Source organism: Coregonus lavaretus (assembly GCF_964263955.1).
Source record: "Coregonus lavaretus genome assembly, chromosome: 15".
NCBI lineage: Eukaryota > Metazoa > Chordata > Actinopteri > Salmoniformes > Salmonidae > Coregonus > Coregonus lavaretus.
In genome coordinates, this window is record NC_140002.1 from 1,792,284 (window position 1) to 1,809,251 (window position 16,968).

At 42.9% G+C, this 16,968-nt stretch overlaps 2 protein-coding genes across 2 annotated transcripts; both read right to left on the bottom strand.

The window, feature by feature from the left end:
- Positions 1 to 212: 212 nt before the first annotated feature.
- On the bottom strand, positions 213 to 5,864 carry nipal4 (NIPA like domain containing 4). Its single transcript, XM_084177977.1, has 6 exons — positions 5,297 to 5,864; positions 3,804 to 4,064; positions 2,703 to 2,759; positions 2,143 to 2,233; positions 1,703 to 1,863; positions 213 to 1,405 (listed from the first exon to the last, which is right to left on the bottom strand). Exons 1-6 carry the CDS (start codon positions 5,493 to 5,495, stop codon positions 807 to 809), a joined length of 1,368 nt encoding a protein of 455 aa, XP_084034103.1. The 5' UTR covers positions 5,496 to 5,864; the 3' UTR covers positions 213 to 806.
- A 4,381-nt stretch (positions 5,865 to 10,245) lies between these two features.
- Positions 10,246 to 11,293, bottom strand: LOC311142161 (insulin-like). The gene is made up of 3 exons (XM_084177752.1): positions 11,247 to 11,293; positions 10,683 to 10,869; positions 10,246 to 10,545 (listed from the first exon to the last, which is right to left on the bottom strand). The coding sequence occupies exons 2-3, from the start codon at positions 10,855 to 10,857 to the stop codon at positions 10,397 to 10,399; spliced, it is 324 nt and encodes a 107-aa protein (XP_084033878.1). The 5' UTR covers positions 10,858 to 10,869; positions 11,247 to 11,293; the 3' UTR covers positions 10,246 to 10,396.
- Positions 11,294 to 16,968: the final 5,675 nt, after the last annotated feature.

A 16,968-nucleotide genomic window follows, 5' to 3' on the forward strand; every position in this document is an offset into this window, starting at 1 on the left:
ATGGGGATTCTGGGTGTGGCAGAAAAGTAAATGTTTACTCCTTCAACGGCTGCCATTGTTTTGGTGAGACTTTAGCTTGGATCTTAATCTCTCTGTTATCATTTAAGGTCCTACGGTTCTTAAGGAGTATTGAAGTAAAACATCTCAATCCCTGACCCTGGCCTTAACTATGAGAGCTTCAGCAACAATACCTCTTCATCTCTCCACTGTAATGGCTGGCACAAAATATAAAATATTTATTGAAATTAGTGACAGGCAACAGAAATATGAAATGTAGTCAACGTCTTAAAATGTAAAGTATACAACAACAAAAAATCCTAGCCTTTTGAAATACCTTGATGCATCACAAACAGTGGTCTTCAGCAGCAGTCTACATGGCCTGCAGCGTCATCAGCAACCCGTAGTGTCATTAACTGAGGTTAAAAACACCCACAAGTGTAAACAACTGTATAAAAATGTAATCTCTTCTCTGGTGCCTTCATAGACAGAGGTCCTCAGTAACAGGTTATTTAGCAGCCTGCAGCATCATAGACTTAGTCATCAGCAGCTTTGGTCACAAATCTACATAAAACTACCATTAAAAAGACTAACAAATACATATTTACATAAGTGAGAGTCCTCTCAGGTGCCAGCCTCTCGGCTGATGATGAAGACCCTGGGTGCCAGTCTCTCAGCTGATGAAAAAGACCCTTGGTGCCAGCCTCTCGGCTGATGATGAAGACCCTGGGTGCCAGCCTCTCGGCTGATGATAAAGACCCTTGGTGCCAGTCTCTCAGCTGATGATAAAGACCCTGGGTGCCAGTCTCTCAGCTGATGATAAAGACCCTGGGTGCGTCTTCTCTCATGGGAGGCAGGCTCTCCATGTTCTCAATGAGGATGTGTTTGTCCTCCCGTTTCACCTCCAGCGGCTGACACATTCTGCTGGCCAGGCCCTCCAGGGTGACGTGGATGTCTTTGAACAGGTGCAGCATGGCTACCCCCAGGATGATGACCAGGAAGGCCCCCACGGTGCCCACCACGTCCACCCCAGACATGGTACCCCACTCTTTAAACAGGACGATGGAGGTGGTGAGCACCACGGTGGTGAAGCACACGTAGTAGATGGGATAGACCAGCAGCGTGTTGAATGTGTCCAGGGACTTGTTCAGGTAGTTGACCTGGATGACGATGGAACTGACCAGGGAGGCCAGCAGGATCCAGGTGAGCGGGTGGCGCACCACGGCCGGGTCAGAGAACACTGTGCGGATGGCGATGCCCAGGCCCTTGACGGAGGAGACGGTGAAGGCTCCCAGCAGGGAACAGATGCCGATGTAGATCAGGATGTTGGTCTGACCCACACGGGGGGAGAAGTAGAAGATGAGCAGCAGGCAGGCCAACAGCAGGATACTGGCAAACACAAGGAAGCCTAGAGATACAAAGCGGATACACAGGAGCCATTAAAATTAGTCTTGGCACAGAGAGAGAGAAGCATTTCTCTAGGGTGTGGTGGATGGTGATTAGAGAACAGACAGGTGTTATTCCCAGGTGCAGAAGTACATTCTGTCCTTCTGTCTACATATTTGCTCAATAACGACGTTAGCATTTTGTTATCTTTGAAGTTCTCTACTCTAAATGACATGTTCATTACCTCATTGTTGGGCTACCCTTAATAAAAAAATTGCTGTGTGAATAATTCCTATGTCAATGAATAGAAATAATGTACCTGGGTCAAGCAGTTTGTCAGTCATCTGCTTTAGGGTAGTGACTTCCTCTTCTTCAGGTGCGTGGATCACCATGAGAGTGCTGCCCAGTATGCTGAGCACACAGCCCAGCTTCCCCAACAGATTCAGTGTCTCCCCCAATAGGTAGGAGGACAGCACTGCACTGTGTCCAGAGAGAAGCCACAATTACAGTCATTTGAAAATTAATGCAAACCTGTTGAACAATGACTTGCTGTGAGGATACATTTACACAAAAGACACACAACAGCTCCTGAAAGTTCTAATAGGTTTCCACGTTACTGTACACTAAAATAAGGGTACAAAATTATAACAATGGTGTGAGATTTTCCACAGTCATGGAAAATTAAGAACCAGAGAGAACGGAAGTGCATGTATGTGAAAGCTAGCTGTGTGTTAATAGAGAACAGAGAGGTAATGGTACCTGATAAGGACGCTCAGCGCACCAAGAGGAGTCACCACAGTAGCCGGGGCAAACATGTATGCTACAAAGTTGGCAACCTCACCGGCACCCACTGTGGGAAGCAGGAAATGAATAAATACATGTATGTAGTCCTAATCCCTTTTGTTCTCTGGGGAGTAGAGGTTACGTTTGACAAAAACCAAATTAAAAACTGTGTAGAAATGATAATGGACCTACATTCATACAGTTTCTTGACTGTCCAGCTCGCTAATGAATACTAAACAGTCAGAGATCATCGAAAATTCCAAAAACAATGGCTAGAGGAATTGTATTTACTAATTTTGACAGCAAGGAAATCCCAAAAAAAATTCTGAACCTCAGTGAAGACCGAATGCAGCCTCACGGACCTCAGTAAGGACCGAATGCGACCCCCGGGGCAAAATGAGGTTCAACACCCCTGGGTTAAGCCGTATAGTTCTACTAGCTACCCGACAGAACTATGATAAAACTATTCATTTTCCCACATTACATTATAGTGCTTGTGGCGAACATTGAGGATATATTTGACAAAATAAACTCACTGGTTAGAAGGCCACTCCACCATAGCCATTCCTTTAAATATCCATGACCACCTTCACCTGCACAAAACACAGCAGACAAGGCTTTCGTTAGAATAGAAGACAAACAAATCAATAACATCAATCAATGACAAATTAAAGTTGATTGATTGCTCGACACCCTCCTGTAGAAGGCAATAAAGTTGTTTCTTGTCCTCAGGAAACCTTGATGCCAGTACAGCTTGTTTAATCGAACGTTATATATAACTGACACGAGAGCGAGCCCTTTATTAGACTGCGTTTCACTGATACTACAACAACCTTTGATGTACTGTTCTCTTTCGATATGCTGAAATATCATACCGTTAGGTCATAGTCAAATCAAATCCAAGTTTCTTGGTCGCCTACACAGTTTTACAGATGTTATCGCAGGTGCAACGAAATGACTATGTTTCTAGCTCCAACAATGCAGGAATATCTAGCAATACAATAACGATGCACACATCATCTAAAAGTTTAAAAAAGAACAAGAAATTAAAAGACATATCAGAATGAGCAATATCAGAGTCTGGAATATAAATAAATATATATGAATGTGAACGGTGTGTATAGACAGTATGGATAGTATCTGAATAGAAAAGGTGTGTATAGCAGTAGATATATATAGGATGAGCCATAATTAGAATACAGTATATACACTGAGTGCACAAAACATTATGAACACCTGCTCTTTTCATGACAGACTGCAACTCAATATTAGGAAGGTGTTCTTAATGTTTTGTACACTCAATGTACATATTAAGTGGGGGAAAACAGTATGTAAACATTATTAAAGTGACCAGTGTTCAATTACTCTATGTAAATAGGGCAGCAGTCTCTAAGGTGCAGGGTAGAGTACTGGGTGGTAGCCAGCTAGTGACAGTGTCTGAGGTTCAGGGCAGGGTACTGGGCGGAGGCCGGCTTGTGATTACTTTAAAAAACGACTGTCAGTTGATACCCATCAAAACTTGATTCTACGTAAACTTTGATCAGAATAAGGACAAAGCCCTCCTGTGGTGCAACGTGATGTCTTTCTGTTTTTCCACATCCTTAAAACAGTGTTTCCTAACTGAGAAGACCCCCCACCTGCTCTGGTCTGGCCATTATTGGCTAGGCGAAGCAGGGCCTTCTTCTTCAGCATCACACTTCCTCCAATCAGGAAGGCCGACAGCACCGCCAAAGTCAAACCAATCCAGAAGTTATAGCTGCTCCAGTTGTCGCCGACGTCTGATAGGCCTGTCCCAGTGGCATTGTGATTGTCAGTGAAGGAGGTGTTGAGGAGGCCTGCATCCACATTGACTATACACACAGCAGTCTGAGATGGACACAGTAGCCTTATTGTGGAACCTGAAAAAAACAAGCAGAGTGGAATAACTTTTAACATTATAGCTTTTTTATAAAACTGTGTGGTTGGAGCCCTGAATGCTGATTGGCTGACAGCCGTGGTATATCAGACCGTATACCACGGGTGTGACAAAACATTTATTTTTACTGCTCTAATTACATTGGTAACCAGTCTATAATAGCAATAAGGTACCTCGAGGGTTTGTAGTATATGGCCAATATACCACGGCTAAGGGCTGTATCCAGGCACTCCGTGTCGCCACACCTACACTACACCTGCTGGGGCCTTATAGCTTTATGAAAGCTATTATGATCTTATTGTGTGATTACCATGTTATTTCTAAGTAAATAACTGGACATTTATGTACAATAAAGTATGGCGCTATCAGAATATCTGGTGAAAAGAAACCAATCCAAAACACACAGAGGTAATGGGCTACATAGCAGATTGCTTTACCAGGTCATGTGATTACTGATTGTTGTTACGTCACAATAGTAATATCCATGGCAATTATCAGAATGATACCAGTGTATTCATGTTGTCTGTTATCAACACTAGCCTGTCTACACAAAGCCCAATTAAAGATTGTAATGGTCAAATAAAATTTGGATTTCATTGGGACAAAAAATTAAGAAGATAGCCTACTTTAGAAATCCGTGTGACATTTAATGTTAGTGAGACTGACAGTTTCTGTAATTCAATACATGACCTCACCATTTGAACAATATCCTCCCACACTGGTATGTTGCAATGACATGTTTTCTCTGTCAACAAAGGTGTTCTATTCACACACAGCTGCGATTACTATTCTCATGAGTTTAGAAATCATCAATTATATGGTCATTTCAAGTGGAATGAACTGAAAACAAACGGGCATATTAAAGTAGTTCAAAGACATGAACAGCCCCACTTGACATTCTAAAATATTCTCAAACAACTGCTTTTAAAATCATTAATTTAGCTGGCTTTGTCCCAAAATGTGTTCTGCTCCAGATGAAGACGTTTAGAAAATCATTTCTGACAATAACCTTTTTGTTTTTGGCTATTAAGTATATTCAGGGATGCCAACCCAACTGTTATTCTGGTCTGCAAACTCTGCCAATAACGCCCTTCATAAATAAGCCTACTGTTGCTAAATCACAAACATTCAAAAATATTGCAGGCCTCCATTTCCCATTAAGTAGCGTAGCCTACAGTAATATGATGATATTGAAGTATTAGCCTATACATTTACCGTTTCGGCATGAATCCTCAGATAAATGAACATCTTGCATTGTGTTGATTAAGGCTATTATCCAACAAATCTCGAAGTAGAAGAAAAAGCAGAAGTGGGATAAAAAGAGACCTGTACAATTATCCGTTCCAAATTGTGATCGTTCTCTATTCACACAGGACGGGTTCCTCATTCCACGCATAAATAAAACGTTTCGCATCGATCCGACAGATTATTCACAGGGGGCGTGGGGCACACAAACAAATCACACTGACCTGCTCAGGTGTATGTCTGGCCCGCCCATTACCTCCGTCAGCAGCTCTCTCATTGGCCTCGAGAAGAGTAGGCCACAGCGCTGCGCTTCACTTCTGATCAATGGCGCGTTCCTCTGCTCAGACGTTGGTGACGCCTACCAGATCTTACAACGTCTGGATAGGTATTTTACCTATCAGCTAACCAGTGGTTGATGCGTCCAACGTCTGAGTAGGGGGAAATGTTACAGCAATCTGGGCTGCTTTCGGTACGTTTCTACGTTCTGGAACGGAAACTGTGCTGTGCTGTGCTGTACTGTACTCACACCCGTCGCTATGGGTGGGCCATAGGGGGTGAGTACTGTCAGCATGGCCACCACCCTTTAAATACGTCACTGAATGCGTCAAGCCACACCTCGCCACACCCACCAAATGGGAGCAAACGTACTGTTCAAGAATTTACAAGAAAGTTTTGGGGAAACATATCGTTCAGTGCAAACGTAGAGATTTACCCAATTTAGCAGATGCTCTTATCCAGAGCGATTTACAGTTAGTGAGTGCATACATTATATATTTTTTTATACTGCCCCCCCTGGGAATCGAACCCACAACCCTGGCATTGCAAACGCCATGCTCTACCAACATCCCTGCCGGCCATTCCCTCCCCTACTCTGGACGACGCTGGGCCAATTGTGCGCCGCCCCATGGGTCTCCTGGTCGCGGCCGGCTACGACAGAGCCTGGATTCGAACCAGGATCTCTAGTGGCACAGCTAGCACTGCAATGCAGTGACCACTGCGCCACTCAGGAGATAGCCTTAGACCACTGCGCCACCCAATACTTTGCAAGAAACGGCTTCTTTATCAAATTAGCTATATTTACAATATTTGAGGTTGTTTATCTAATTTAATCATATTTATCTACTTTAAATGTACTGTATATTAGTATATTACTATGTATACATGAATAGTGTGTAAGAAGTGTTTTTGTTGTCTCTTTGTGTCTTGACAATATATGACTCGTATCTTATTTTTTTTTTAAATGTAATATTATCTTATTTTGTTATTGTCTATTCTGTCATGTATTTTATGTTTGATGTGGATGCTTTATGTTTGATGCTTTACCAGGTCATGTGATTACTGATTGTTGTTACATCACAATAGTAATATCCATGGCAATTATCAGAATGATACCAGTGTATTCATGTTGTCTGTTATCAACACTAGCCTGTCTACACAAAGCCCAATTAAAGATTGTAATGGTCAAATAAAATGTGGATTTCATTGGGACAAAAAATTAAGAAGATAGCCTACTTTAGAAATCCGTGTGACATTTCATGTTAGTGAGACTGACAGTTTCTGTAATTCAATACATGACCTCACCATTTGAACAATTTCCCCACACTGGTATGTTGCAATGACATGTTTTCTCTGTCAACAAAGGTGTTCTATTCACACACAGCTGCGATTACTATTCTCATGAGTTTAGAAATCATCAATTATATGGTCATTTCAAGTGGAATGACCTGAAAAACAAACGGGCATATTAAAGTAGTTCAAAGACATGAACAGCCCCACTTGACTTTCTAAAATATTCTCAAACAACTGCTTTTAAAATCATTAATTTAGCTGGCTTTGTCCCAAAACGTGTTCTGCTCCAGATGAAGACGTTTAGAAAATCATTTCTGACAATAACCTTTTTGTTTTTGGCTATTAAGTATATTCAGGGATGCCAACCCAACTGTTATTCTGGTCTGCAAACTCTGCCAATAACGCCCTTCATAAATAAGCCTACTGTTGCTAAATCACAAACATTCAAAAATATTGCAGGCCTCCATTTCCCATTAAGTAGCGTAGCCTACAGTAATATGATGATATTGAAGTATTAGCCTATACATTTACCGTTTCGGCATGAATCCTCAGATAAATGAACATCTTGCATTGTGTTGATTAAGGCTATTATCCAACAAATCTCGAAGTAGAAGAAAAAGCAGTAGTGGGATAAAAAGAGACCTGTACAATTATCCGTTCCAAATTGTGATCGTTCTCTATTCACACAGGACGGGTTCCTCATTCCACGCATAAATAAAACGTTTCGCATCGATCCGACAGATTATTCACAGGGGGCGTGGGGCACACAAACAAATCACACTGACCTGCTCAGGTGTATGTCTGGCCCGCCCATTACCTCCGTCAGCAGCTCTCTCATTGGCCTCGAGAAGAGTAGGCCACAGCGCTGCGCTTCACTTCTGATCAATGGCGCGTTCCTCTGCTCAGACGTTGGTGACGCCTACCAGTTCTTACAACGTCTGGATAGGTATTTTACCTATCAGCTAACCAGTGGTTGATGCGTCCAACGTCTGAGTAGGGGGAAATGTTACAGCAATCTGGGCTGCTTTCGGTACGTTTCTACGTTCTGGAACGGAAACTGTGCTGTACTGTACTGTACTGTACTCACACCCGTCGCTATGGGCGGGCCATAGGGGGCCGGGCCCGCCCCCAAAAATGCTTTAATAATTTAATTTATTATTAAATATACGTACTGTAGGCTAATAATAATTGTGCCCTGCCCTCCCATGCATTTCATATGCCCCCCTTAAGACTGAGGTCTGGCGACGGGTCTGACTGGACTGTACTGTACTGTACTGTACTGAAGGACCAGTTGAAAAAACAGGGAGGGGTTCGGGGAAGGCTGTCAGCATGGCCACCACCCTTTAAATACGTCACTGAATGCGTCAAGCCACACCTCGCCACACCCACCAAATGGGAGCAAACGTACTGTTCAAGAATTTACAAGAAAGTTTTGGGGAAACGTATCGTTCAGTGCAAACCATTCCGCAACGTAGCAAACGTTCAAGCGAACTTGAACGCACCTCTGGTGACGTTGCACATAACCATTGGTTAATGCGGGAGATTTACCCAATACTTTGCAAGAAACGGCTTCTTTATCAAATTAGCTATATTTACAATATTTTAGGTTGTTTATCTAATTTAATCATATTGATCTAATTTAAATGTACTGTATATTAGTATATTACTATGTATACATGAATAGTGTGTAAGAAGTATTTTTGTTGTCTCTTGGTGTCTTGACAATCTATGACTCGTATCTTTTTTTTTTTATCTTATTTTGTTATTGTCTATTCTGTCATGTATTTTATGTTTAATGTGGACCCCAGGAAGAGTACCTGCTGCATGTGCGACATCTAACGGCCATCCTATAAACTAACCTTTACCTAACTAAAACCTCTCGATTCATTCCATTCATTTTTGATGTGATCATCATCTATGTCTCGCAAGACAGGGACGTCTCCGTAAATCAAAGGGAAGAGTGACCCCCAGTGTCCACTTTGAGAAGCGCAGCCCTGTAGGACCTCATCACACAATGCAATGTATGGAAGAAAAACATTATATTATCCTCCTAAGACCCAACAATTCATTTTTGCCCACTCTAAAGGACATTCGTTTTTGGTCCGTACCTTTGAGAGGGCATTCTGGGCTTTTCAATGATATCACATGTATGGGGGTGTGACGTTGATAACGTTCTCTTCCTGGTTTTTCAAATATGGCTGCCATCTCAATTAGCACATTATATGTGAGGGAGAAAGGTAAATGTGTGTAATTATGTAATTATCATTTTTGTGAGTTTGATATTCAAAATTGTTTCTAGAAAGTAAATAACTCAGGAATAGTTTGGTTTTGTTTTCAGAACAATATGATATTTGTTCACATTAAATAAGACTTAAATAACAGCTTGTTTGTAATTGTCCCTTATAGTGGACATCAGGATGCTGTACCAATTTGAGGCACATTCTTTTCATGCCACTTCGATAGAGCTACGACCTGAAGTGATTTTCGTAGCAGGTTAGAAGATCATTTTTGCTAACCCTAAACCTTTTCATTTTACATTTTAGTTATTTAGCAGACACTCTTATCCAGAGGGACTTACCGTTAGTGCATTCATCTTAAGACAGTTAAGTGGGACACCTACATATCACAGTCATAGTAAGTACAATTTTCCTCTATAAAGTAGCTATCAGCAAAGTCAGCACTAGTATGGGGGGTGCGAGTGTTAGTTTACGAAAGGCACGTTTTGGGGGGAAGGGTGCTGTGGGATTATTTAAGATACTCTTTGAAGAGGTAGGGTTTCAGATATATTTGGAAGATGGGCAGGGACTCTGCTTTCCTAGCTTTAGGGGGAGTCTGGTTCCACCACTGGGGTGCCAGGACAGAGAAGAGCTTGGACTGGGCTGAGCGGCAGCTTCCCTCCCGTAGGGGTGGGAGGGCCAAAAGACCAGAGGTGGCAGAATGGAGTCCTCGAGTTGGGGTGTAGGGTTTCAGCATAGCCTGAAGGTAGGGAGGTGCTTGCTGCTCCGTAGGCAAGTATCAAGGTCTTGTAGTGGATGCTAGCTTCGACTGGAAGACAGTGGAGAGTGCAGAGGAACGGGGTTACCTAATTCTCCTAACCTCCTAATCTGCTGTGTAAATTCTCCAAACCTGCTACAAAAAGTTACTTCCGGTCGTAGCTCTATCGAAGTGGTGTGAAAATAGTGTTTCTCGTACCCATTTATGTCTGCATTAAAATATACATTTACAATAGGCCTATAATTTGGTTTGCACCCAGGATCTTTTGGAAAATCAGAACCACAAATTGCACAGAAGTCATAGTAGCCTACTCCGAATATAAAGCCCCATTTAGAAAAGGAAAACTCAGTCCTTGCTCATGTCATAGAACTTTATTTTCTAGGAAAAATAAAACATGTCTAAAGCCATTTCTTGTTTGCACTTGAAGCAGATCTCTAAGATGGGGATGCTGCCTCTGAGCAGTGGAGCTTGGCAGAGGGAAGAGCAGGCGAAGCGCTGTGACAGGCCTCAGTTGCAGTAGTTCTGCAGGTCGAAGATGTTGCAGGGCTTGTGACAGCACTGCTCTACAATACCTCTCTTTACCATCATGTCCATCTGGTCTTTGAAGGGGTACTCGGCAACCTCGTTCTCCTGGGCCGATTTTGGAGAGCGAAACCCTGCAAGAGGAGAAAAATTATATTGAGTGAGTGCTGCATCATAACATCAAGGAAAGGAGCTTGTGTGTCTTAGATCAAGTTGAGTTGTCGAGCGGATATGAAGTCTTTGAATTCAGACAGTGCTAGAGGTGTCTTACCTGTTAGGAGATCCACATCTCTCTTTGGATTGTAAAAGAATCCTTTCTCTCCACACACCAGATAGAGGGCGTCCACCAGGTGAGAGCCACACAGGTGCTGGGCAGCTGCAGCCTCTGCCCCGGGGGAGAGGGCCAGCAGCACCAGCAGAGACGCAGCTTGTAGCCAGAGGGCCATGTTGATAATGGGCTGGAGGAGGGAAAGACAATGAAACAGGTATGTTAACACTTCTTACGCTGTGGGAAACATCTCTATTCTCCTTCTGTGTAATGCCGACGGCACGACCCATATCCTGTGGTAATATTGTCATTCAGCATGTTCTAAAAGAAACCATAGCCTTAGATCAACAAATCGACCGTTATTTCCATAAGCACTCATACGGGAATAGCTCACTAGATGGAGTAAAATACAGTTATTACTGACAGAAATACATTTGTTCAACAAAAAGAGTAAGAGTTCCGAGGTGTTTTCAGATTGTAGTTGCATCTACATCCCCAAGATCTGCCACCCTAACCCAACTGTCGTTCCCAACCCTCCAGTGAAACACAGAGACCCCCGGCTCTTACCTGTGGTGGTGAAGAAGCTCTGGAGAAGAGTAGCAGAAATGCTGAAGGAAGAGTTGGTTGAGGCAGAACACCAGATCCTCCCCCCTTTTATACCCCTGGAGCAGACAGGCCTCGGAACAAGGGCCTGTGGTCTTTGCCAGTGTCAGCGGAAAAGAGAAGTCGCTCAATAAAATCAAATGGTAAGTGGCAATCCAATTGTTCGCCTCGTTAGGCATGTTTGTCTTACTAAGTGACATTAGTGGTCCGAGCGGAGGACCGGTGAATCGGACGTAACTGATGTGACCTGTGTCTGAGATGTACAGAGAACAGGTGGGCCTGTGTATGACCCACCTGTTCCTGCTTCAGCCACACAGTATAACAGTATAGTAGCCCCCCCCCCCTACCCCCCCCCCACAGTTTTATAATTGGAATGTGATACAAAATGAGGCAACGGTGTGCTTTAGGATCATGCGGACGCCTCCGAGTGTCGGGTAGGCTGTTTGGAGTGTTTATCAGACTGGATTATAAACAACAACAAAAAATAATGCCCCCCCCCCCCCCACTTCTAAAACCAAAGTTGCGCCCCTGATAGTAGGTGTTTGTTTGAAAAAGGTAGCGAGTGAGGGACAGCTGGTGGCTCAATGAGTGTCCTGAGCAACAGTTTTTTGGTGTTGAAGGTACTTACCGTGTCCTGTTGTGATGTTAGTGGGATGTTTCATGTTGACACATTAGCCATTAGCCGACCTTAGATGGAAAGAGTCATTTTTTTGTGACAACTTCTTCCATGATGCACTCCTGTGTTGTGATGGTCATGGCAATGTTATAGAAATGCTCTTGGATCAGTCAGTGTGACGTGATATTAACGTTCCATAACTACATTTTGTTAGTATTAATGAGGCAACAGCAATATTGACACCACAACCTCCAGTATTCTGATGAAAAGGCGTTTGTGCAGTGCATAATAATTTATTCTGTATTCTCCGGTCTCCTGTATTTTCCTATAGAAAACTCTAGATTGCACAATGTTATCCCCAAATGTGACAGTCTTATTCTAACAGACCTAAAACTACTGCAAGTGTGCGTGCTGCATGTACTGCATCCGGATCCCCTCCAGAAGTACTGCTGCATGTACAGTATCCGGATCCCCTCCAGAAGTACTGCTGCATGTGCTGCATCCGGATCCCCTCCAGAAGTACTGCTGCATGTACTGCATCCGGATCCCCTCCAGAAGTACTGCTGCATGTACTGCATCCGGATCCCCGCCAGAAGTACTGCTGCATGTACTGAATCCGGATCCCCTCCAGAAGTACTGCTGCATGTACTGCATCCGGATCCCCGCCAGAAGTACTGCTGCATGTACTGCATCCGGATCCCCTCCAGAAGTACAGCTGCATGTACTGCATCCGGATCCCCTCCAGAAGTACTGCTGCATGTACAGTATCCGGATCCCCTCCAGAAGTACTGCTGCATGTGCTGCATCCGGATCCCCTCCAGAAGTACTGCTGCATGTACTGCATCCGGATCCCCTCCAGAAGTACTGCTGCATGTACTGCATCCGGATCCCCGCCAGAAGTACTGCTGCATGTACTGCATCCGGATCCCCTCCAGAAGTACTGCTGCATGTACTGCATCCGGATCCCCTCCAGAAGTACTGCTGCATGTACTGCATCCGGATCCCCTTTCCGTAATACTGCTGCATTCGAATCCCTTCCAGCAGTACAGATAAGTACCAGTAGGTGTTACACTTGTCTCACATAACACAACCTTTGACTTCACACCCTCTCATCTCTTAGACTTAGGAAATGTCCTCTTTGAGCCTGACATGCCAGGATTATGGGCTCTCCTTTACGCCTCTCTCTAGTCTGCTGTCAGTAGCTACAAATGATGCATAAAGGTGCTATGGATTTTTTTTGTTTGCTTTTCTAAAGACATTGTCGAAAGCTCAAGGAGTAGAGTCTCAGTTGAGTTCTCAAAACTGACATCTTTTCAAACCATCATAGTAAGGTTTGTGCTCACTTATTTCCAGACAGACACCAATAAAGCCGATTAGGTTGTCCCTTTCAGCTTTCCAAAGGGCTCAGACTTTACCGAAGCCGTTAAGCCTGACTGATGGACGTTCTGAAATGAGTTCAGGGAGGGAGAACAAAAAGTCGACTTTTGCTATAAGTTTCAAAAGCAGTGTCTGATATACCAATTGGCATGATTAATATAGTTTGCTCTTTAAAGTGCTGGCAGTCTTATGGACATAATGAACAGCATACTGGAAAGAGGACAGAACCATAAATGTCCTTCTGCAAGAAAGATGTGCTTGATAATCACCGGGTTGATTAAGTACGGAGGCTCATCTTTAATGTTTATTTTTGTCTTGAAAGGTCAAACTGAGCCATGTCTGTAATTTAGCACCACTCCTGTGATGTGTGGCTGATTTAGTGTGTGGTAATGACATGTACAATATAAAGAGAAGAGTGGAGATCAATTGGGACTATCCCTATTATACTGTAATGAAACAGGCAAGGAGTGCAGCTCAAACCCTCAATCTTCTGGCCCTGCCTATGGAACGCCGTTTGGGTCTTTGCATGTCAGAAAAGATACACTATTTGACCCATCAAATAAGCTTGTTGACCAATCAGGACTTGAATATGACTGCACGTCACATAATAATTTAACAAAGTTCATACATTTTTTTACATAGTTATTACACATTGTTTTACAATATCACACGTATTTCACAGCGGTTCACCGATACGTATGCAATGATGCTGGTAAAGTTTTGTCCCGTGCACCTGCAGTTCTTATTTGATTAATAATGGTCGGGCCCACCTATGTGAAGCTAGCCACAAAAAGGATTAGCCACAATAGTGGAATTTGCGGTTCGCCTTCAAAATAAAAGTATCGCATTGAAAGTGATACAAATTAATACAATTAGTGGAATCATGCCATAATAGAATAGGTCATGCTAAACGACGTTGGAATGTTGTTATATAAACTCATTGATCCCCAATCCTTAGATAAGGCTGTACAGTGCAATATGAATGTCAATAAACACAATAAGCTGACTGGGGAGGTGATTTCCCACAGTCAAAGTCCAGCAATAAGAGCTACGACGCTAATATTTGCGTAAATTCTTCACAGTTGTGTTCTGAGGGTGTCACAGAGTAGACTGATACTCCATTTCATTGCTCCACATCCCAATACTCCAAAGTTGTTTAACATTATTTAGACTAAATATGGCATGATTCCACCAATTTTAACCATTTGCATCACTTTCAAATAGGAACCTCTATTTTGAAGGCAAACCGTAAATTCCACTATTGTGGCTAATCATTATTGTGGCTAGCTTCACAACACATAACCGGGTCTGGTCAAGTCTCACTAGCCAGATGAAGCTGGCTGGCTGCTTAACGTTAGCTTTGGGCAAAATAGTTAAGTAGCTGGCTAGCTAGTTCTTTTCATGAACAGAAGTTCTATTTCAATAGGAGAACAACAAGTGGCTACCTAGCTAATACTTACTCACATGGATTTCTTAATCATTGTTAAGAATATTGAAAATGACTGCAGTTTCTACTGGTCATTGTTTTCAGGCTGGTTCCATTGGTGCTAGCTAGGTACCCCAGAAGTTGCTAATAACATCTGTATCAAAGATATTTGCAAACATTTTTGATCATGCTCGTTTGATCCTGATCTTACAGACGTTTTCCCATTAGATCGAACAAATAATGCCTTATTACCAACGCAGTATTGTAAGCACATTGTGGCACGTGGCTTGTTTGCTTATTTGACGGGTATCTTTTTTGACGCCCAAAGACCCAAATGGCGTTCCATACCTGCCCGCCATCGACTGTAGTAGTCGATATCCGCGCTTATAAACCTGTCTCAACAATACAGTAAGTGTACATTTTTCTAAGAACAATTAAAATATATATATACTCTTGTACAAAAGACTGTGAAGTATTTGTAGTTCCTCATATCAGAGCTGTAGCTCCGCCACCGGTGAAGTGGAGCAGAGCATGCTGGGCGATCTCGAGCTCAGAGAAGAAGTTCAGCTCGAGAGTCAAGTGAGAGAAAGTTCCAGCCATCCTTGTGTTTCCCCGCCAGTTAGCTTTCATTGTGTTAGCCATGGCCAGTGTGCGTCGTTGTTGATATGTAAGTACATATTTCATATCTTTCAGGTGTTTACGTCACACACATTTCTTAGGTGGCAAAGGTCGGGATGGATAATGTCATTTATCGGCGTAGTAACAAACCCCTAAATCGCAACCCATGCAACCTCAAACTGTTCACACCCCTTTTGTTTCTAGAGAGAACATCTGCCATTTTAAAGCTCATTTCCCGCAATTCTACACATTTTGTATGGGGCAGAGATTTTATTTGCTGTTTTAAAGCTAATTTCCTGCTATTCTATGCATTCTTCCATGTCTTATGTGTGTTTATATGATACCAGGGGGTCGAAGCCCGACCAGTCCGCGGTCCCCCAGTTGAGCATGTAGGGAATAGGATAATGCCCCCCAGTGCGTCGTTTATATGCCCTGTAGTTGTATAGGTGTATGGTACATCATTATATGGCTATTACATTGTATTTCACTGTTTAGAGGTATTCGTTGTGCAGTTGTAGCCCTGTACTGAAGATGGTGGTGCTTTGCTCGTGAGGCTGCACCCCTTTGATCTCAAGTTAGTGCAGTCACAGTCACGTTGTATTGTGCTGTGTGGTCCTGTAAAGCATTAAGTCATCATAGTCATGTTATAGCCACGCATATTGATTATAAGAGATGTGATTTGGAGATTGTATTCTGTCATTCACTTTTCTATCTTTATTTCTCTCTTTACTTGCAGACCACACACACACACACACACACGCGCACACACACACACACACACACACACACACACACACACACACGCACACGCACACATACGCACACTCACACACACTTTGGTTGAAGCAAGTTGCCGGGCCACTAAGTACCTTAGCCCATCCATACTACATACACTGTGCGGTGCTGTTCCGTGCCTGTGCATATTCAGCGTTATTAAACCACCTCAACTGGAATCCTACCTGTCTGTCATCAGTGCCCTTACCAGCACACGGGAGAGAACACATCAAGTAAAACCTAACCTAAAGAACATACATTCCACAAAGTCCTCACTTACAACTCTCAAGTGTAACTTGAACTCTAAAATGTAAAATGTAAATGTAACTTTAAAACAGCAAACAAACGATAAATATAAGCAAATATGTAAAAACAGCCATAGTCATTTGGATTCAGGGGAAATCTTGATCTTACTACTAGTCCTGTAGGTAAAGTAAAGTACAGTCTATGTGAGACTCGCTTCATCGTGTTTTCCATTAATGCTATATGTGTAGCTGAATGTTTTCCTAGTTGCACTTTGAGGCATTCTGGGAACAGGCGGTTAGGTAGCTAATGTGTAATGTTCTTCGGCTGTGCATGGAACATTCACATGTAAAGAACATGCAATCCTTAGAGATGCTATCAGGGATGTTACCTCCTCCACCACTGTTTGCGTGAAATATAATGGCCTTGCCTTGGATCACTGTGCTCGAGAACAGAAAGATAACGAAATTGTGAATAAGCTCAACCCTCCGGTCCTGTTACTTACAGTGTGCATAAATGTGCAGTATGGAGAGACTACACTAATGTAATGTGGATGTGAGTTCAGCCAATGGCAGCCCACGTCAATCCCAATAATATCTGTTCTGTTTTTTTGTATCCCGAAGATTACTGCC